Raw genomic sequence first — 23,004 nt, forward strand, 5'->3', positions numbered from 1 at the left:
TATAAATATAGTTTAAAAAAAATTAGACAAAAACGCAACAATTGTCATTTTATGGCAACATTAAAGGGTTGACAATTTCTTTGTTGTCTTATTTGTAAATCTTGTCTTGCTGATCTCTTTTTCCATTTTAGAGTTTCTCTCTATTTATAATAGTTTACAAACAAATAAAAACAGGCAAAACCACAAAAATGGTAAACATCGTGGTTTAAGGGCAATAACTTACTCTTACTATTACAAACAATAAATTAACAAACAACACACTTAAAAGTAATACCGTTTAAATGAATACTTTCACCGAAGTATTTATAATCTGTCTATATGTGACAATCGCCATCCAATAAGCCTAAGTAATATTGACGTATGCACTTCCGAGCAGTTTTCCTGTTCGGCAACGTCATAAAAAACACAGGTACACACGACAAATCTGAATTCCAATAAGGGCTTGGAAGCGACAGTTATAATATAATATAAATGATGCAATGACCGAAGCACAATCACCACTCAGCAATAAGTGCATCAAGCTAAAACACCGATTTAAAAGACAACATCAAACCTTTTTACTAAAAAAAAATCTTGAAACGCAAATTTGTCTGCACCAGTTTCAACCAAATTCCAGTAGACATTACTGCACCTCCTCAATATAAATCTGTTCATTTAAGAAAAAAATCAGCATTAGTTTTTGTTGATTCATGACATCCATCATTTTCAGTGACAAACAAAGGACGATAATTCAAATGTCAAGCTTAAGTTTTATGTCGTTAAATTGATTAGAGTTATCTTTCTTTGTCTGATTAATATAATGTAGCTCTATCATGTCTATATCAAGTCCAAATAATTTTCAAGACGTCATAATTATTTGGACTAGTCTATATCTACATGAACCATGACTATTTCATTTCAATGTGAAAAGAAATGTTTTTCAGTAACAAATCTCAGTGTATTCTTTTGTGTCTATACATGTCGTGCTGACCATCAAGGGCATTGATTGCAATAATAGGTATTCTTATTTTTATTGTAATATAAAACAATAAATTGTCGTCTACTTGCAAACTGTATAAATATCAATAGATACTCCGTCGTCATTAATAATCATTAACCTTTGAGAATCTTGATCAAATGCCAGACCCCAAGGATGATGTATTCCTTCGTCTAAGACCATGGATTTAGTTCCTCTGTTTGACAACCGATGGATATTTCCAGATTCGTACCCAGCAACAAACACGTGACCTAAGCCATCTGTAGCGAGTCCAGATGGACCAACCAACGTTTCAGATCTGCAGATAAATTGTGACCGCTCTCGCGCAATGCATTGGACTTCATCGCCGTTGTTACTTGTCCAGTAAATGGAGCCGTTTATTCCTGCGCTTAAAAGCAACGGGTCATATTTGGTGTTTATTTTGAAAATGGAAATTCCCGCGCGATCGAGAATGCTTATTTTGCAGTGTCCACTCCGGACGATGATTTGATCGTCAATGCAGGAAATCGCAGTGCATTTCCCGCCAGGTCTTATAAATCGATCTGGTCTACATTCACTGTCGGTGATATCAAAAACTTGTATACCCCTCTCGCCTGCTGCGACAACGGCTGTATTCCTGTCAAACAGGGCAACATCATGTGGAAAGTACAGCAATGGAATTTTCTCGGTCATTGACCCGTACAGGTTACATACAAATATAAATCTATTCTGCGCATCGCATAAAAGCATATGCTTCCCTGAGATAAAACAGCCACGTGAAACTGTGATATTTTCTCCTAAAGATGAAGACGTCGGGAATTTTTTGTATAGTACTAGCTGTATAATCGAGGGAGTTTGAGGTACAAGTTTTATTAACGACAGTTCACTTTCTTTGAAATTACTAACGGATCGAGTTGATACAGGTCTAGGTACAATCTTGCTCTCTGTTGGACTTTCCCATTGTTTGCTGGTCGGCCTAGGTGAAGTTGTTTTTTCAGTGAAAGCAGATTTGACTCGATTGATAACTTTAATATCGACCCAACCCATTGCATTGTAAAGCGATGCCAATTGTTCTTCGTTTTGGGTGAAATCGATTTCCAATGGTTTATATCTATCTCTGAAGTTACTTATGATATCTTCAGTTCTTGGTTTAGTCTGTTCAAACTTCTTTACAATTGTGAACTTATAAGGTTCAGAACCATTCTTTCTCATTAATTCAATATCACTATCGTGAATAGACATCAGGTCTTTATTATGTTGAAGCTGGGAAATTTCATCATCTATTTGTTCAACACAGGAGTCGTATTTCACACTGAGACTGTTTAGTAGTTCTTCTTCTAGTTTTGTTAGATGATCTATGATTTCAGACTTTGTTTTCTTAATTGTTTCTTGAATTGTCTTGTTTTGTTGATCAAGGTTTGCTAGATTTTCTTTCCTGGTATTTATCAGTTGGTTTAAAGAGTCGGCAAGTTTTAATGCTTGCTTTTGTAGAACATCAAAATAGTCGTTACTACTACTGCGCGGTCTCTCTGGCATTAGCTGCTCAATTGCAGTAATATATTTACAGTCCTTGTGTGTTTGTAACAAACAGGTTTGGCAAATCAGCTGGTCATGTCTATTGCAGTAGAAGGTCACTCTTAAATCGGAATGAAGATCACATAAGAAAGACGTAGCCATTAGAAATGATTTAGTATTCTTAACATCCCGGAGACGGATAAGTTTATGCGAGGTTGTGAATCTAGACTTTTTATGGACCTTCCCACAATCCTCACATAATGCTTCGGCACAGTCACAACACCAGTGTTTGGCTTCAACATTATCATTGTCCCTTAGACAAGCAGCGCATATTTCGATATTGACTTTCTTTTCCTTTTCCATCTGAAAGTGTAAAAAGTCATGTTTTCTATTGCTATTATAAACAACGGTACGCCTAGTAAATAACAATGGGGCACCTGTGTTATCAAAGGATTGAACCCTTTCCTTATTCCCTCGAGATGACATTTAAAAATTATCATGCATGAAAGTATATCAGAAATATGCTGGACAGTTCCACTACCAACACCAAATATATATGTAAGATAAGTTTCGCAGAATCAAATAATATGCCTGTACGAAGTAAGGCTATCTGAGCTTTGTATTATTCGTTGTTATTTGTAAGTATGTTTTCTGCGAGGGGTTTATTGCTGTTTGTACTAGTAAGTCATAGTGTGGTGGAAGGTTGAATATCAATGTTAATACCTTCTGTCATATGTATAAAATGGTTAGTAGCAATTGTTATTAAACTGCCACCAAATGTATAGCAGATTGGACAAGAAAAATTCTATCATAAGTGTATAAGTTCAGATTTATTATTTCTTCCATAGATCAACACACAAACGGATTGCTGAGCAAAAAAAAAAAAAAAAAGAAATGAACTCATAACCTTAGAAAATGCTAGATTAGAATGAGTTGAAAGTATGAGCTGACGAAAATGAAAGATAAAGAGGTCCGAATGGATTTACGGATTAGATAATAATTGGCAAAACATTAATGACAGTGAGAAATAGAACAACAAAAAAAAGGAATAAAGAATGGAATTTTCAAATATTAAGAAAATTATAGCTACGGTAAAAAAATACAAAAATTACAAATAAAGAAAACAGGATAACTGCTATAAAATGTATGCATACAGAAATGACAGACTCCCTCTAAAAATATAAATAAAATCCAGACACTCTTACTAGGCATTATCGTTTGAATTGATTTATATGTGGCATTTTGTGGCCATTTCTAGCTGACTATGAGATATGGGCATTGTTCAATGTTGATCGTTACTGTGACCTATAGTTGTAAATTTCTGTGTCATCTGGTCTCTTGTGAAGAGTTGTCTCACTTGGGCGTACATATCACATCTTCTTTAAATATACACCAAGTATACGCATGCAGCACTCATAACCACCCGTCTATATTTGCCTACGAAAGGAAAGCACCTCAGTTCATGTAAATAAAAAAGATTTAAGCTTGAAATATGTTTGTATAACGCTGATATCTTACCTTTCCCTTTTATTTTCTTTGAACTGTTTTAAGCTTCTTTAGATAAATTGTCGATATATTCCTATTATAATATGGTAAAACTTATATATGCGACAAAAGCACTGATGCGGATCAGTAATTGTTTTGAAGAAGTAATAATTGAAATTAAAACTTGAAATATAATCATTTATCAAATTGACAATAGTATATATAAACTAAAATAGTAATAGTCTGATATGTTTTGATCAAAAGTTATGAGATCTAATATAGTTGCCCTTTACCAGATTTTTTCAATTTCACACACGAAAAGATTACAAAAATATCACATTAGAGATAAAAGACTTATTCATGTTTCAAATTTTATTGTTTTAGGGGCCTTTGACAGACAAGGGAGGGAAAGGGGGAAGGTTCCTTTTGTCCCATCTTACGGTATGTATATATATAGTTTACCAACTCGCTCTCTATGACCGTGAAGGTTGTAGTTCCTGACGTTTTAAATTAATGAAGGTAAATTATATCCGAAACTGATTTATAATTTATAAAGTCAGGCATTTCGTTACCGTTTTTTGTTTTTGGATCATATATAGAAATCTGATCAAAATGAAATGTAATATTTATGACGACACGAGGACGGAGGTTCAACAAGAAAGTACACAGGTGAATTAATGAAAAACTTGATAGAAATCGTGTTTCCATGATCCTAGTCAAAAAATGTAATTATATTAAAGTAAATATGCTTCTTTTAGTAATTTTATAGGGTTTTAAAAGCATTAACCATGCGCATATTTTTTAAATTTCGGTCAACGTTTTTACTTAAAAAAAATTACAAAAAGAAACATGAAATTCTCAATTGAAAATTTTGTTCAGTCAAAACGCATGAAATATTTGTCACTGGACGAAAAGAAAACTTGAGAATCATCAATCAATCCGGCAATCCGTAATTTCATTTCAGTCAGGTTATGTCCATCGTTTCAGTTTATGGCTTTAAGTGTTGCTGGCATGTAAAACATAAATACTCAATGACTTCTGTTCTTTCTTTAATATAGAATAAAATACCATGTTGATTTTAATACTCATTTTCGAATATTCAAGTCCTTACCGTGGTTGGTTTCTTTTTAGTTTGATTTTGGTTTGTTTTGATGCATGATCGCCCACGAGAAAATGGGTACATGAATAACAAAGGGTAAGTGAACATTTCTATAAACTGTCAGACAAAAGTTAATAGATTTTTGAATTTCTTAAAAATTATGTGTTCCTTCATCCTAATTTATTCACAGTTTTGTTCACAGAAATTCGCTTTATTTTTGGATCACCTGATCTCAACTTCAGAAACGGGGTCAAAGTTGTTGAACCATTTCATTTCACTTTGGAATCCTTAAAATTGGTAAAATACAAACCAGGAAATGTTCTACTAGTTTAGAAAAATATTCACATGTTTTCAACTTGTAATTTCCTAATAAGGAACGGTTAATTGCCGAGATAATAGTGTGTATCTGAAATGTACATGCTACACGCCCCCTTTTACGATATAATATTGATAAAGTGTACCACTTTGGAATATCACAAAGTAATTATTATGTTATGAAGAAGAAAAAGATAATATTCACATAGATTAAGATTTTATACACTGCTAAAGGAATCAGAATTGAATACTTTAATTTCTTGTGTATCAATCATGTAAATGTAAGTTTCTTGTACTGTACACATGTACAATGATGTAGATGCAGGTAATATTAATTATTACATTTGTCAAATCTCCTTGTATAAGAATAATTTTTCAATGTTGACACTTGACAATTGTAATCTTTTGTACTTATTGTTGATGGTTACACTACATTTACAACTTGTTTTTACTATACCATGTCATTTACATACAGTTGTACCACATCTTCAATTCCTATATCTACATATAAACAAAAATTCTCCAAACCTCTTCAGAAGAGCATCATTGAAAATGGGTTAACCACAATTTTTCAAAGTTAAAAAAAAATGAGATTTTTTTTTAAAAAGACTGACATGTAACATAAATATCGGTACATATGAATTACTGCAAAATTGATGAATTATTTTATTATTGTTTCAGCTATTGTAGAATCATCTTATTTTTATGCCCCATTTACGATAGTAGAGGGCATTATATTTTCTGGTCAGTGCATCTGTTCAGCTGTCCATTCGTCCATCTGTCCGTTCGTCCGTCTGTCTTTAGGTTAAAGTTTTTGGTCAAGGTAGTTTTTGATGAAGTTGAAGTTCAATCAATTTAAAACTCAATACACATGTTACCTATGAAATGATCTTTTTAATTTAAATGCCAAATTTGATTTTTTACCCCAATTTCACGGTCCACTGAAGATAGAAAATAATAATGAGAGTGGGGCATCAGTGTACTTTTGACACATACAATGTACTTGGTTTTTGTATACATGTATACAAATGTACCTCATATATCTCTCATTTAATTTATTTTGGATTCAGATGTACATGTACATAACATCTTTGTTGTGATGTTATGCTATTGTTTCAGAAAAAGGGAGAAGGTTTGGATCCATTAAAACGTTTAATCCCGCTGCAAATGTTTGCACCTGTCCTAAGTCAGGAATCTGATGTACAGTAGTTGTCGTTTGTTTATGTAATATATACGTGTTTCTCGTTTCTCGTTTTGTTTATATAGATTAGACCGTTGGTTTTCCCGTTTGAATGGTTTTACACTAGTAATTTTGGGGCCCTTTATAGCTTGTTGTTCGGTGTGAGCCAAGGCTCCGTGTTGAAGGCCGTACTTTAACCTATAATGGTTTACTTTTTAAATTGTTATTTGTATGGAGAGTTATCTCATTGGCACTCACACCACATCTTCCTATATCTATGTATTGTTAATGAGCATTCACTTTAATGAGGGTCACTCCAACCTACATATGTATATGCATTTACATTAGCTTATTGCCCTAAAAAATAATATTAACAACCCAACTCTAGTTTTAAGTGTCTCCCCTTAATGATTTTAAAAATTTTTGAACAAGCACAACATTTGCACAAGGCACATACTATTTTTTCTGCTGTTAAAACCAATTTAAAAGTAATATTACCTACATTTGTTACTTCCAAACTCAATGATATAAGTTTTAAACCAAGTTGGGTCAAACCAAAGAATTGGTATTTTCTGCTTCTCTGCAAAACACCCAGAGAAGATATACTTGTAATTCAATGGTCCAGATAGCTTCCCAAGTTTGATGGCGGTGTCATATGGTATTTTGAACCCCCTAAAAAGTGAACCCGGGGTCAAAATACCATGCGGTAAAATGACCCCGGGGTCATTATACCGCATGGTATTTTGACCCCGGGGTCATTTTTCACATATGGTATTTTGAACCCCCCTGCGGTATATTGAACCCCCCTGTTTTTGATAAATAGTATTGCAGATAATCTAATTTACAATTTATTGGCTATCATTTTTTTTAATTTGTGCTTTTAAGTAGGGGGTTCAATATACCGCAGGGGGGTCAAAATACCATGGCTAAGTAAAATTTTCAAAATATCTTTTCCAGTATATTAAATACATACAAACTACTCATTGGAGTATTATAACTATGTTGAGGAGTAAGAATAGCTTGAATTTTTGAAATTCAAGGTCTATAGTAGGGGGTTCAATATACCGCAGGGGGGTCAAAATACCATGGCTAAGTAAAATTTTCAAAATATCTTTTCCAGTATATTAAATACATACAAACTACTCATTGGAGTATTATAACTATGTTAAGGAGTTAGAATAGCTTGAACTTTTGAAATTTAAGGTCTATAGTAGGGGGTTCAATATACCGCAGGGGGGTCAAAATACCATGGCTAAGTAAAATTTTCAAAATATCTTTTCTAGTATATTAAATACATACAAACTTCTTATTGGAGTATTATAACTATGTTAAGGAGTTGAAATAGCTTGAACTTTTGAAATTCAAGGTCTATAGTAGGGGGTTCAATATACCGCAGGGGGGTCAAAATACCATGGCTAAGTAAAATTTTCAAAATATCTTTTCCAGTATATTAAATACATACAAACTACTTATTTGAGTATTATAACTATGTTGAGGAGTAAGAATAGCTTAAATTTTTGAAATGCAAGGTCTATAGTAGGGGGTTCAATATACCCCAGGGGGGTCAAAATACCATGGCTAAGTAAAATTTTCACAATATCTTTTCCAGCATATTAAATACATACAAACTACTTATTGGAGTCTTATAACTATGTTGAGGAGTTAAAATAGCTTGAATTTTTGAAATTCAAGGTCTATAGTATGGGGTTCAATATACCGCAGGGGGGTTAAAATACCATGGCTAAGTAAAATTTTCAAAATATCTTTTCTAGTATATTAAATACATACAAACTACTTATTGGAGTATTATAACTATGTTAAGGAGTTAGAATAGCTTGAACTTTTGAAATTTAAGGTCTATAGTAGGGGGTTCAATATACCGCAGGGGGGTCAAAATACCATGGCTAAGTAAAATTTTCAAAATATCTTTTCCAGTATATTAAATACATACAAACTACTTATTGGAGTCTTATTACTATGTTGAGGAGTTAGAATAGCTTGAATTTTTGAAATTCAAGGTCTATAGTAGGGGGTTCATTATACCGCAGGGGGGTCAAAATACCATGGCTAAATAAAATTTTCAAAATTTCTTTTCCAGTATATTAAATACATACAAACTACTTATTGGAGTATTATAACTATGTTAAGGAGTTAGAATAGCTTCAATTTTTGAAATTCAAGGTCTATAGTAGGGGGTTCAATATACCGCAGGGGGGTCAAAATACCATGGCTAAGTAAAATTTTCAAAATATCTTTTCCAGTATATTAAATACATACAAACTACTCATTGGAGTATTATAACTATGTTAAGGAGTTAGAATAGCTTGAACTTTTGAAATTTAAGGTCTATAGTAGGGGGTTCAATATACCGCAGGGGGGTCAAAATACCATGGCTAAGTAAAATTTTCAAAATATCTTTTCCAGTATATTAAACTATACTTATTGGAGTATTATAACTATGTTGAGGAGTTAGAATAGCTTGAATTTTTGGAAATTCAAGGTCTATAGTAGGGGGTTCATTATACCGCAGGGGGGTCAAAATACCATGGCTAAGTAAAATTTTCAAAATTTCTTTTCCAGTATATTAAATACATACAAACTACTTATTGGAGTATTATAACTATGTTAAGGAGTTAAAATAGCTTCAATTTTTGGAATTCAAGGTCTATAGTAGGGGGTTCAATATACCGCAGGGGGGTCAAAATACCATGGCTAAGTAAAATTTTCAAAATATCTTTTCCAGTATATTAAATACATACAAACTACTTATTGGAGTCTTATATTAAACTATGTTGAGGAGTTAGAATAGCTTGAATTTTTGAAATTCAAGGTCTACAGTAGGGGGTTCATTATACCGCAGGGGGGTCAAAATACCATGGCTAAGTAAAATTTTCAAAATTTCTTTTCCAGTATATTAAATACATACAAACTACTTATTGGAGTCTTATAACTATGTTGAGGAGTTAGAATAGCTTGAATTTTTGAAATTCAAGGTCTATAGTAGGGGGTTCATTATACCGCAGGGGGGTCAAAATACCATGGCTAAGTAAAATTTTCAAAATTTCTTTTCCAGTATATTAAATACATACAAACTACTTATTGGAGTATTATAACTATGTTATGGAGTTAGAATAGCTTCAATTTTTGGAATTCAAGGTCTATAGTAGGGGGTTCAATATACCGCAGGGGGGTCAAAATACCATGGCTAAGTAAAATTTTCAAAATTTCTTTTCCAGTATATTAAATACATACAAACTTCTTATTGGAGTATTATAACTATGTTAAGGAGTTAGAATAGCTTCAATTTTTGAAATTCAAGGTCTATAGTAGGGGGTTCAATATACCGCAGGGGGGTCAAAATACCATGGCTAAGTAAAATTTTCAAAATTTCTTTTCCAGTATATTAAATACATACAAACTACTTATTGGAGTATTATAACTATGTTAAGGAGTTAGAATAGCTTCAATTTTTGAAATTCAAGGTCTATAGTAGGGGGTTCAATATACCGCAGGGGGTCAAAATACCATGGCTAAGTAAAATTTTCAAAATATCTTTTCCAGTATATTAAATACATACAAACTACTCATTGGAGTATTATAACTATGTTAAGGAGTTAGAATAGCTTGAACTTTTGAAATTCAAGGTCTATAGTAAGGCGTTCAATATACCCCTTCTATACCTTGAATTGCAAAAATTTAAGCCTTCTTACTCCTTAATATAGTAATAAACTCCAATAAGTAGTTTGTATGTACTAAACATGCTGGAAAAGATATTTTGAAAAATTTACTTTGCCATGGTATTTTGACTCTCCTGCAGTATATGGAACCCTTACTATAGACCTTTAATTCAAAAAATTCTGGCAATTCTAACTCTTTTATGTTGTATGAATACACCAATAAGTAGTTTGCATGTATCAAACTTGCTGGAAAAGTTGTTATGAAAATTTTACTTTGCCATGGTATTTTGACCCCCCCTGTGGTATATTGAACCCCCTACTCTAGGCCTTTAATTTCAGAAATTCTGGCAATTCGAACTCTTTTATGTAGTAAGAATACAAATATAAGTAGTTTGTATTTATTAAACTTGCTGGAAAAAATATTTGAAAATTTTACTTTGCCATGGTATTTTGACCCCCCTGTGGTATATTGAACCCCCTTCTCTAGGCCTTTAATTTTAGAAATTCTGGCAATTCGAACTGTTTAATGTAGTTAGAATACACCAATAAGTAGTTTGGATGTATTTAACTTGCTGGAAAAGATATTTTGAAAATTTTACTTTGCCATGGTATTTTGACCCCCCTGTGGTATATTGAACCCCCTTCTCTAGACCTTTAATTCAAAAAATTTGCCAATTTTAACTCTTTGGTGTAGTTAGAATACACCAATAAGTAGTTTGTATGTATTAAACTTGCTGGAAATTTTTTTTTGAAAAATTTACTTTGCAATGGTATTTTATCATTGTTTATGACTCTCCTGCGGTATATTGAGCCCCCTACTCTAGGCCTTTAAAATTTCAAAATTCTGGCAATTCTAAACTCTTTTATGTAGTCAAAATGCACCAATCAGTAGTTTGTATGTATTAAACTTGCTGGAAAAGATATTTTGAAAATGTTACTTTTCCATGATATTTTGACCCCCCTGTGGTATATTGAACCCCCTACTCTAGACCTTTAATTTCCAACAATCTGGCAATTCTAACTCTTTTATGTAGTTAGAATACACAAATAAGTAGTTTGTATGTATTTAACTTGCTGGAAAAGATATTTTGAAAATTTTACTTTGCCATGGTATTTTGACCCCCCTGCGGTATATTGAACCCCCTACTCTAGACCTTTAATTTAAAAAAATCTGGAAATTCTAACTCTTTTATGTTGTTAGAATACACCAATAAGTAGTTTGTATGTATTTAACTTGCTGGAAAAGATATTTTGAAAATTTTACTTTGCCATGGTATTTTGACCCCCCTGCGGTATATTGAACCCCCTTCTCTAGGCCTTTAATTTCAGAAATTCTGGCAATTTTAACTCTTTTATGTATTTAAATACACCAATAATTAGTTTGTATGTACTAAACTTGCTGGAAAAGAAATTTTGAAAATGTTACTTTTCCATGATATTTTGACCCCCCTGTGGTATATATTTGAACCCCCTACTCTAGACCTTTAATTTCCAACAATCTGGCAATTCTAACTCTTTTATGTAGTTAGAATACACAAATAAGTAGTTTGTATGTATTTAACTTGCTGGAAAAGATATTTTGAAAATTTTACTTTGCCATGGTATTTTGACCCCCCTGCGGTATATTGAACCCCCTTCTCTAGGCCTTTAATTTCAGAAATTCTTGCAATTTTAACTCTTTTATGAAGTTAGAATACAACAATAAGTAGTTTGTATTTATTAAACTTGCTGGAAAAGATATTTTGAAAATTTTACTTTGCCATGGTATTTTGACCCCCCTGCGGTATGGTATATTGAACCCCTACTCTAGACCTTTAATTTAAACAAATCTGGCAAATCTAACTCTTTTATGTATTTAAAATACACCAATAAGTAGTTTGTATGTACTAAACTTGCTGGAAAAGAAATTTTGAAAATTTTACTTTTCCATGATATTTTGACCCCCTGTGGTATATTGAACCCCTACTCTAGACCTTTAATTTCCAAAAATCTGGCAATTCTTACTCTTTTATGTAGTTAGAATACACAAATAAGTAGTTTGTATGTATTTAACTTGCTGGAAAAGATATTTTGAAAATTTTACTTTGCCATGGTATTTTGACCCCCCTGCGGTATATTGAACCCCCTTCTCTAGGCCTTTAATTTCAGAAATTCTTGCAATTTTAACTCTTTTATGAAGTTAGAATACAACAATAAGTAGTTTGTATTTATTAAACTTGCTGGAAAAGATATTTTGAAAATTTTACTTTGCCATGGTATTTTGACCCCCCTGCGGTATGGTATATTGAACCCCTACTCTAGACCTTTAATTTAAACAAATCTGGCAAATCTAACTCTTTTATGTATTTAAAATACACCAATAAGTAGTTTGTATGTACTAAACTTGCTGGAAAAGAAATTTTGAAAATTTTACTTTTCCATGATATTTTGACCCCCTGTGGTATATTGAACCCCTACTCTAGACCTTTAATTTCCAAAAATCTGGCAATTCTTACTCTTTTATGTAGTTACAATTCACCAATAAGTAGTTTGTATGTATTTAAATTGCTGGAAAAGACATTTTGAAAATTTTACTTTGCCATGGTATTTTGACCCCCTCCCCCTTTTTTACCATGGAAAATCAAAACTACCCTTATATTTATATATACATATGTTATAATTACAAATAATTAAAGCATTCAAGCTACATATGGTCTAGTTATAATGTGTCAATAAGTATTTTGAATGACATTTTGTTGGTAAAGACTTCAGAGCAGTTATACCAAGGAAAGATATTTCATTTAATTAAGCATGGAAAATGTACCTTCCCTTCTTGTATGAATGATTTTTTAATCTATGATAAGCTTTAGAATAATGTAAAATGTTCTAATAATCATCTAGGATGAAAAAAACAGGGGGGTTCAATTTACCATGGGGGTTCAATTTTCCATACAGGGGGGGTTCAATTTACCATGGGGGGGTTCAATTTACCATAGCGGTATTTTGACCCCGGGGTCAATTTACCATGGGGTTCAAAATACCATATGACAGCGGTTGAACCTGTTTTATATGAGCACCTCCCCTCCCCACTTTTGTTCATCTTTCAAAACAGACAATTAAAAATTTCACAGTGATCAGCGCGTCTGGCGTACTAAATTATAATCCTGGTATCTTTGATAACTATTTACACCACTGGGTCGATGGCACTGCTGGTGGACATTTTGTCCCCGAGGGTATCACCAGCCCAGTAGTCAACACTTCGGTGTTGACATAAATATCAATAATGTGGTCTTTTTTATAAATTTCCTGTTTACAAAAGTTTGAATTTTTCGAAAAACTAAGGATTTTCTTATCCCAGGCATAGATTACCTTAGCCGTATTTGGCACAACTTTTTGGAATTTTGGATCCTCCATGCTCTTCAACTTTGTACTTGTTTGGCTTTATAAATATTTTGTTATGAGCGTCACTGTTGAGTCTTATGTAGACGAAACGCGCGTCTGGCGTACTAAATTATAATCCTGGTATCTTTGATAACTAATTAAACATGTGAAGTAAAGATTAGCCATAATGTTGGATGCACAGTGAAAATGTGCTAGCCACTACAGGAAGTTAGCTCCTGTGGATTCATTTACCAGTCAGAGCTCAGACATAGATAAGTCTGAATCTGCTTTTGACTCATAGAGGTCTAAATTTGTAAGTTTTAGGATTTGTCTCCCTTTAATGCAAGACAAAATACGACTTTAATAAGTCAAATATTGTTAAGCAAGAAATAATTGACCAGAATCAAAAAGTTGCAAATATCGACTCCTACAAGTCGATAAGTTATCAAAATTGGTTAACTTTAAGACCCACGCATATTTATAAAAAGGTATGCATCTAAATCAAATAATGACAACATTGAAAGACAATGCTTTGTCTTCTAAAGAAAAATATGAATAAGAGGCAAAAACAGTCGGAGCTGATAATGTTAATTAACCTTACAATGCAACCACCTGGAACCACACTTAATGAGGTAAAACATCTGTTTTTATAAGCCCGTCGTCTTTTAGACGGGGCGTATTATGGTATACCGTTGTCCGTCTGTCCGTCCGTCCGTCTGTCTGTCCGTCCGTCCGTCTGTCTGTCCGTCGTCCACACTTCGGACAATAACTCAAAAACGCTTTCACCAATTTCCATGAAACTTAAGTGAATTGTTTATATCTATTGATGTAAGCTCCCTTTCGTTTTTATTTAATTTCAGATTTTAAGTTTTGGATTTATGGGGCTTTATTCATAAAAAAGGGGGGATTTTCAACACTTCGGACAATAACTCAAAAAGGCTTTCACCAATGTCCATGAAACTTTGGTGAATTGTTTATATCTATTGATGTAAGCTCCCTTTCAATTTTTTTAAATTTCAGATTTTTAGTTTTGGATTTATGGGGCTTTATTCATAAAAAAAGGGGGATTTTCAACACTTCGGACAATAACTCAAAAAGGCTTTCACCAATGTCCATGAAACTTTGGTGAATTGTTTATATCTATTGATGTAAGCTCCCTTTCAATTTTTATAAATTTCAGATTTTAAGTTTTGGATTTATGGGGCTTTATTCATAAAAAAAAGGGGGATTTTCAACACTTCGGACAATAACTCAAAAAGGCTTTCACCAATGTTCATGAAACTTTGGTGAATTGTTTATGTCTATTTGATGTAAGCTCCCTTTCAATTTTTATAAATTTCAGATTTTAAGTTTTGGATTTATGGGGCTTTATTCATAACTAGAGGATCCAAGGACCCTGTGTCGCTCACCTGATATTTTTATTTACAATTGTTGCATGATAAATGCAACTGTTGTACTGTCATTTAGTTTCAGAGATATAATACTAAAAAGTGCATTTGAAACCTATGTTTTATTTCAGCCATGTGGGCAGGCAGGGTCATCATACACAGTGGTCCCTGGATATCCTAGTGGTGATTTAAACCAAGTTTGTTTAAATTCAACAGTTGTTTCAGGGGAGAATTTTTGTAAAATTTATCTAACAAGAAATGCAAAGTAATGAGAAAGTTGTGAAGTAGTTTTGTTGTTGCGCAACCCCCCCCCCCCCCCACTTTGCCAAAAAAAGCAAAAAGGTAATAAAAAATTATCATATAAGGGCAATCTATCCTATTCATGATTTCTGCAAAATTCAGTTGATTGTGCAAGGGTTGTATAGCCAGCTGAGGTCGTTAAAAACTTTCTTTCTTTTGTTGTTGCAGATAGATCTTGACCTGATAAGCAATTTTACCACATGTCAGATTTGCTCTAAATGCTTTGGTTTTTGAGTGATAAGCCAAAAACTGCATTTTACCCCTATGTTCTATTTTTAGCCATGGCGGCCATCTTGATTGGTTGGCCGGGTCACCGGACACAATTTTTAAACAAGATACCCCAATGATGATTGTGGCCAAGTTTGGTTTAATTTGGTCCAGTAGTTTCAGAGGAGAAGATTTTTGTAAAAGATAACTAAGATTTACGAAAAATGGTTAAAATTGACTATAAAGGGCAATAACTCCTAAAAGGGTCAACAGACCATTTTGGTCATGTTGACTTATTTGTAGATCTTATTTAGCTGAACATTTTTGCTGTTTACAGTTTATCTCTATCTATAATAATATTCAAGATAATAACCAAAAACAGCAAAATTTCCTTAAAATTACCAATTCAGGGGCAGCAACCTATCAACGAATTGTCCGATTCATCTCAAAATTTCAGGGCAGATAGATCTTGACCTGATAAACAATTTTACTACATGTCAGATTTGCTCTAAATGCTTCGGTTTTTGAGTGATAAGCCAAAAACTGCATTTTACCCCTATGTTCTATTTTTAGCCATGGCGGCCATCTTGGTTGGGCGGGTGGGTCACCAGACACAATTTTTAAACTAGATACCCCAATGATGATTGTGGTCAAGTTTGGTTTAATTTGGTCCAGTAGTTTCAGAGGAGAAGATTTTTGTAAAAGATAATTAAGATTTACGAAAAATGGTTAAAAATTGACTATAAAGGGCAATAACTTCTAAAGGGGTCAACAGACCATTTTGGTCATGTTGACTTATTTGTAGATCTTACTTTGTTGAACATTTTTGCTGTTCACAGTTTATCTCTATCTATAATAATATTCAAGATAATAACCAAAAACAGCAAAATTTTCTCAAAATTACCAATTCAGGGGCAGCAACCTATCAACGGGTTGTCCGATTCATCTGAAAATTTGAGGGCAGATACATCTTCACCTGATAAACAATTTTACCCCATGTCAGATTTGCTCTAAATGCTTTGGTTTTTGAGTTATAAGCCAAAAACTGCATTTTACCCCTATGTTCTATTTTTAGCCATGGCGGCCATCTTGGTTGGTTGGGCGGGTCACCGGACACAATTTTTAAACTAGATACCCCAATGATGATTGTGGCCAAGTTTGGTTTAATTTGGTCCAGTAGTTTCAGAGGAGAAGATTTTTGTAAAAGTTAACGACGGACGACGACGGACGCCGGACGCCGGACGCCGGACGCCGGACGCCGGACGCCGGACGCCAAGTGATGAGAAAAGCTCACTTGGCCCTTCGGGCCAGGTGAGCTAAAAAAAGGGGGATTTTCAACACTTCGGACAATAACTCAAAAAGGCTTTCACCAATGTCCATGAAACTTTGGTGAATTGTTTATGTCTATTGATGTAAGCTCCCTTTCAATTTTTATAAATTTCAGATTTTAAGTTTTGGATTTATGGGGCTTTATTCATAAATAAAAGGGAGATTTTCAACACTTCGGACAATAACTCAAAAAGGCTTTCACCAATGTCCATGAAACTTTGGTGAATTGTTTATATCTATTGATGTAAGCTCCCTTTCCATTTTTATAAATTTTAGATTTTACGTTTTCTTAAGTAATGAATTTTTATACTTAAAAAAGGGGGATTTTATGAAACTTTGGTGAATATATTAATGTAACATCCCTTTTGATTTGTATATATATTTATAGTTGATCATATAAATTCATTTAAAGCATAAAAGACAAGTTAAAAGAGCAACGGGCGTATCATGCGCTAAAGCGCAGCCCTTTATTAGTAATGATATTCAATTAGGTAATTAAATATAGATAGCTCAAGTCCTTGTGAACTCTCAGACAGGTTTTTGCTGTCATACATGTAGGTGGTGTACTTTGGCCACCAAGTAAAATTAAGTTTTTTCATCAACATAAACAGACCTAAATAAGTCTGTCATTTTCTGACTTAGATAAGTCTAAAATTGAAAACAAATTTTTATAATAAATATATGTATAAAATTGAGAATGGAAATGGGGAATGTGCCAAAGAGACAACAACCCGACCATAGAAAAAAACAACAGCAGAAGGTCACCAACAGGTCTTCAATAAATACATGTTTTGACTTCTTTAAGTCAAAAACAAAAATCGACTTGTTTATGTCTGAGCTCTGACTGTTTACTGGTATTTTTGTTTGTACACATTTTTGTTGATGATAAAAAAATCATTTTTCAGTGGATATTTGGTTTCATGGTTTGTAACCCATTTTTACAAAAGTCTGCATTTGAGCCAATAGAAAATTTGTACTTCTTAGAACATTTGGTTCACCTGTACCCACAAGATCCATGAAAATTGGTATCCTGTGAATGATAATGAATCAACAGTCATATAAGTATATAATGGTATATATTTGGAAGCTTAACCAATGGCTGATTACTGTCACTCTAGATACATGTAACAAACAAATAAAATGTCCTATGACTTTTATGAAAAAAGATGGTATGTCCTCTTTGTGTGGTCATGGTTGTGGTCACATTTAGGGATCATATCTAAAAAAAAAATGTCCATTTTCAATAAATTTTTATCATGGACATGCATGACATGTGGATTGCTTTTAACTTCAACCTGTGCTGTTTAAGTGCATTTCTTAACCTACATCTGCAACTTTCATTTGCATTGCTCACTAGACTAAATCTTGACATGCATTGACATTTATCTTTATAAATAGATATACATGTGACTGTATTAAGTTTATCAGATAATAAAGAGATGTATAATTAAATCATTATATGCATGTTATAAACTTATTTTATATCTGTGAAGCATGAAGGAAAACTACGACCACATACACCATTTTTTTTGTACATGTATTTAGGCCAAGAATACAACAGACCAACTTCAAAATGTGATTAGGATTCTTTTTGAAAAAGAATGAAGAAAACGTAAAATAAACTCAAATGGTTTAGGTTTTTTTTTTTACTAATCCCCTAAAATTCTATGATTTATAAGTTGTTGAAACATTATCATATATCAAAAGAAGCACACCCTCAAAATTTGGCTCGGTGTTACCCACCAGAACGCCCAATTGTTACAGATACATATAGATATATTATGCAGTTTTAATCACTATCAAATGAACCTTCAATCTTTGTTTAATGATAAAGGATTTAATTCTGATTGTCGAGGAAGAGTTATGTGGTTTATCTCAATTATCTCCGATCTCTAGTCTACTTCATCATGTCCATGCATAAAACTTTTATCATGTAAAATTACATAGGATTTATTTACATGTAACACTTTTTTCCCCTAAAGAAGCCTAGGATTGTACCAGAAAAAGGTTTGTGGTTGTACTAAATTATAAGAATTTTCAGAATATTATATTGTAATTGATTATTGGTTGCTTAATGTCCAGTGGCAAATATTTCATGGATGTTCATAAGGTTAAATAGGTGGCTACTCAAGTGTTGTTTACATTAATATTGACTCCTACTTGTCCCTATTTTTTTCCATTGAAGTTTACCCTGACTGTTGCATTGATGATTATCGTGTTTTGTCCTATTGATATACTGCATACCCCTTTTTGTCACACCTCCATGAAGTAAAAAAAGCAAGACCTAGGGGTTTTGTTTCTGGTGGTGTCATACTGAACAATGTACTAGCTTGGGATAAGGTCAGTGATGGTCCATGATAGTTGGTATTCAATTGTATAAGTATTGGTCCATCTCATATTCATGGAGATTACTAATTGGCTCTGCCCCCTCTGTCATGGTCTATTGACTTTTAAACGTTTGCTTAGTTTACATGTTAAAGTTTGTGTTTAGGGGATGAAAATTTGATAATTGGAGGAGGGGGTCAGGGGGAGGAGAATATTTTGTATATTGAATTTTTATTTTCATGAGGCTGTTGCTATGGATGTATTTTTTATGCTGCTTTGTTGCACCAACAATTTATTTGCACTTTTATACATGATTGATTTTTGAATTTTCTGATGCAGAATATTCATTTTCATCCTATCGTGCTTGTCTTGTGTAAAATTTGTATTTCAGCTCTTACCAAGAGACCCCTACCACTTTCACCCATACTTGGTGCTCATTAAAAGTGGGTAAAATGCTAATAAGGTCAAATTCTCATGTAGTTTAAATCAAATTTATGTATCAAAACTTGCTATTATCAAAGTATTTTAAAGTGTTTACACAATCAGACTTTGCAATATTGGGATGAAGTACTATAATTAGAAGAAAAGTTACATACAAATATACATGTACTTGTCTTCTTACAGGAAGTATTAGATACATGCATATATGTATATAAACTGAAATACGTTGAAATATGAAAGTTTGCCAACTGATGTTATTTGTTTATGAATGCATTATTGTATTGTATATGGGTTTAATCCCGTTATTACAAGTATATAGTAGAGAGATGCATCCTGTTGTTGTTTACCTGGTCCAAACAGGTTAATAGTATGATTTATTGTCATCATAGTATGTATCTCATCATTGGCCTTGTCTGCTATGTTTAAACTCTTGATCTACTCTTCTAAATTTACAATGCCATATCATTTAATAAAATTGAGAATGGAAATGGGGAATATGTCAAAGAGACAACAACCTGACCAAACAATTGTCTGCTGATGGCCACCAATGGGTCTTCAATGCAGTGAGAAAATCCTGCACCTGGAGGTGGACCTCAGCTGGCCCCTACATAAAAATGTGTATAAGTGACTATAACAGTCTTTTATTTAAACTTGGAATTATTTTTAACTATGGAATTTGCTTGATTTCTTGTTATTGAAATATTTAATAAATTCCATGATTATTCTGTACTGAAATGTTCTGTGCTGTGCACAATTCACTTTCTATTACAAAGAAAATAGTATATTTTCAATAGAATGTACTGTGCTGCGCACAACACTATCTAACCAAAATACATTGTATGGAAAGTGTTATAAAACCGCTCAAAAGATGATAATACAAAGTAAACATGGAATTTATAAAAAAATTTAAACACAAGAAATTATGCGAATTCCATAATTAAAAATAATTCCAAGTTCAAATAATAGCCTGTTCTATATACTTTTATAGGAACTCTTAATATATCAATATATCATGCTGCATAAAAAATCAAATCAACATTTTTGAATAATTCAAAATATTATTGCAATAATTTTGATGCTTCTAAGAGATCAAAGTTGGCTTTAAATACATTTCTCCGAAGTCAGGAATATGGAAGTCGTTTTTCATTAGTTTGATGTGTTTTGTTTTAAAGCTTTAGATTTTGCAATTTGATAAAGGGACTTTCTGTTTTAAATTCTCCTTGGATTTCAAGGTTTTTTGTTATTTCACTTTTTTTCTCCTTGAAAAAGAAACTTTTATTAGATGATAAATTTTGTCATATTATGCTTCAAGGCCAGTCTGTTTGCGTCATTATGTTTGAATAAATTAACATACCGATAAATGTCATATGTGTTCAAAATTTTATTATCATGATTATGAAAGTGTTTTTTTAGGATAAGTGAATTGCCTAACGGTCCTTTAGCTAAACTTCATACGTGGATATCAAAATACTTAAAATGTTTCAATTTTATGAATTTGTTAAACATTTTGTCATGATCTCTTATGAAAATTTCTAGATCCACCACTGTATTGTTTAATTGTGTGTATGAAGTCAGTTTCACAGCTTCCCTGCAAAACAAGTATGAAAGGCTTTATAACAATCATTCTTGAAGTTTCATATATATGGTAAAAGCATATCAATATATACATATATATTCATGTACATTTCGCTTTCAATAGTTTTCAGTGTTCGAGGTTTATTTATTCGCTGTTGGAAGATGCCAAATTAATTTTTGGATTTTGTAAAAAAAAAATGTAATTAGAAATGCAACATTTTCAATAATAAAAAAAATTACAAAAAAAATTACAAAAACTTTGAACGATGAAATAAATGAATATGATAAATGACATCATCATTTTTAAAAACCCAAATTTTAGACTGTACATACTAATTTTCTCAATCTTTTAAACAAGTAAGGATTAAAACAAGATATTTAAGGTGTAATGTATGCCTCTTATAGTAGATATGTGCAAAAATGTATGTATTGTAATACATTATTTCTAATGGGAATGTACGGAAACAACTACTTTGATACCCCTGTGGCTATAAATGTTATGTTCTGTGTAAATTGGATTAATTATTTATTGTGTTAATATTGACCTGATTAAATAATAAACATGTGTCAAATTAATAGCTATATATAGTATGCTAAAATATATTTTCATATTTAATGATATACTTGGAAGACGTCAGTAGTATTATTAAAGTTTTTGTTTTTGTTTTTGGAAGAATTGTTTGCACTTAGAGACCCTTCTTCAATTTTACTCTCCCTCAAGGAAAAAATATGTTGAAAAGATGAAAACAATTCCATATATCTATATATAGATAAAAAAACCAAAGTAACTTTGACCTAATATTTGCCGGTAACCCTGATATAAGAGGAGAGTTTTACCTAGCCGTATTTTACCAACAGTCAATTGTGACTATTATAATTCCATAATTAACTGTATTCCATAAATATATGAAAAATTGATTGCGGTAAGACCCATGCAAAAAAATCAATTAGAGACAAAGATAGTGGAATTTCAGGATTAGTCGTAATCTGAGATTCAAAACTCTACTCTTGTGAAGTTCTATCAAATCAATATTTGTTCATGATATATATGTACATTTAGTTATAATAGTTTTGCTGGAGCTGGGGACTGTCCCCTCTTATGAAAATTTCTTGATCCACCACTGAATTGTTTAATTGTGTGTAGGAAGTCAGTTTCACAGCTTCCCTGTAAAACAAGTATGAAAGGCTCTTCTTAATATAGTCCCAATTATAAAAATTATACATGTACATACAGGAAACAATTTTGATAAAAAAAACCTGCCAGTTTTGATAATCTGACTTCTGGTACCAGGTTTCAAGTTATTCTATCAGTATGAAAATATGATAACAATGATAATGATACTAATTAATTCTGAAGTTTTAGTTTGGTTTATAAATGGTACCTTTTTTTCTTCTAGGCACTTTAGAAAGATTCTGATCTGCACAAAGTAAACTAAGGAAAATTCATATTTTAAGCCTTCATCTTACATCATGTCGACAGCAGAAGAAGCCACTCCTGCCACAGAAACCATTACTGTAACCACGGTAACAGTCACAGACCCAACCACAACAACAGCTGCCACCACTACAACAACACCTCAGAAACCCGCCCTTGTTTTCAGAGTAAATAGAAAAATAGGTACAAGTTTTGTTTATTTTTAACCTTGAAATATTTGATTTTTGAAATGTATTGTCTTTTTTATGCCCCACCTAGGTGCATTATGTTTTTCAGTATGTGTATTTGTTCCTTTGGTTTTTTTTTGTCTGTCCGTTCATCAGTCTGTCCTGCTTCAGCATGTTCAGGTCAAATTCTTTGGTCAAGATGTTTTTTGATGAAGTTGAAGACGAATCAACTTGAAACTTAATACACAAAT

At 32.5% G+C, this 23,004-nt stretch overlaps 2 protein-coding genes across 10 annotated transcripts in view; one reads left to right on the forward strand and one right to left on the reverse strand.

Moving 5' to 3' along the window:
- Positions 1-994: 994 nt before the first annotated feature.
- Positions 995-4,046, reverse strand: LOC139514786 (uncharacterized). The gene is made up of 2 exons (XM_071304415.1): positions 3,989-4,046; positions 995-2,833 (listed from the first exon to the last, which is right to left on the reverse strand). The coding sequence occupies exon 2, from the start codon at positions 2,831-2,833 to the stop codon at positions 1,040-1,042; it is 1,794 nt and encodes a 597-aa protein (XP_071160516.1). The 5' UTR covers positions 3,989-4,046; the 3' UTR covers positions 995-1,039.
- A 1,021-nt stretch (positions 4,047-5,067) lies between these two features.
- LOC139514712 (disabled homolog 2-like) overlaps positions 5,068-23,004 on the forward strand; it is a 38,298-nt gene continuing 20,361 nt past the window's right edge. For 4 of the 9 annotated variants that reach the window (XM_071304317.1, XM_071304285.1, XM_071304359.1 and 1 more), the window contains exons 1-2: positions 5,068-5,150; positions 22,549-22,769. In XM_071304317.1, the coding sequence (XP_071160418.1) occupies positions 22,622-22,769 (148 nt within the window). In that variant the 5' untranslated portion in view covers positions 5,068-5,150; positions 22,549-22,621. Of the gene's footprint in view, positions 5,151-5,317; positions 5,535-18,665; positions 18,818-22,548; positions 22,770-23,004 lie in introns of those variants that run through there. The other 5 variants (XM_071304326.1, XM_071304295.1, XM_071304350.1 and 2 more) reach the window with 4 other exon arrangements.

Source organism: Mytilus edulis, chromosome 1, assembly GCF_963676685.1.
Source record: "Mytilus edulis chromosome 1, xbMytEdul2.2, whole genome shotgun sequence".
NCBI lineage: Eukaryota > Metazoa > Mollusca > Bivalvia > Mytilida > Mytilidae > Mytilus > Mytilus edulis.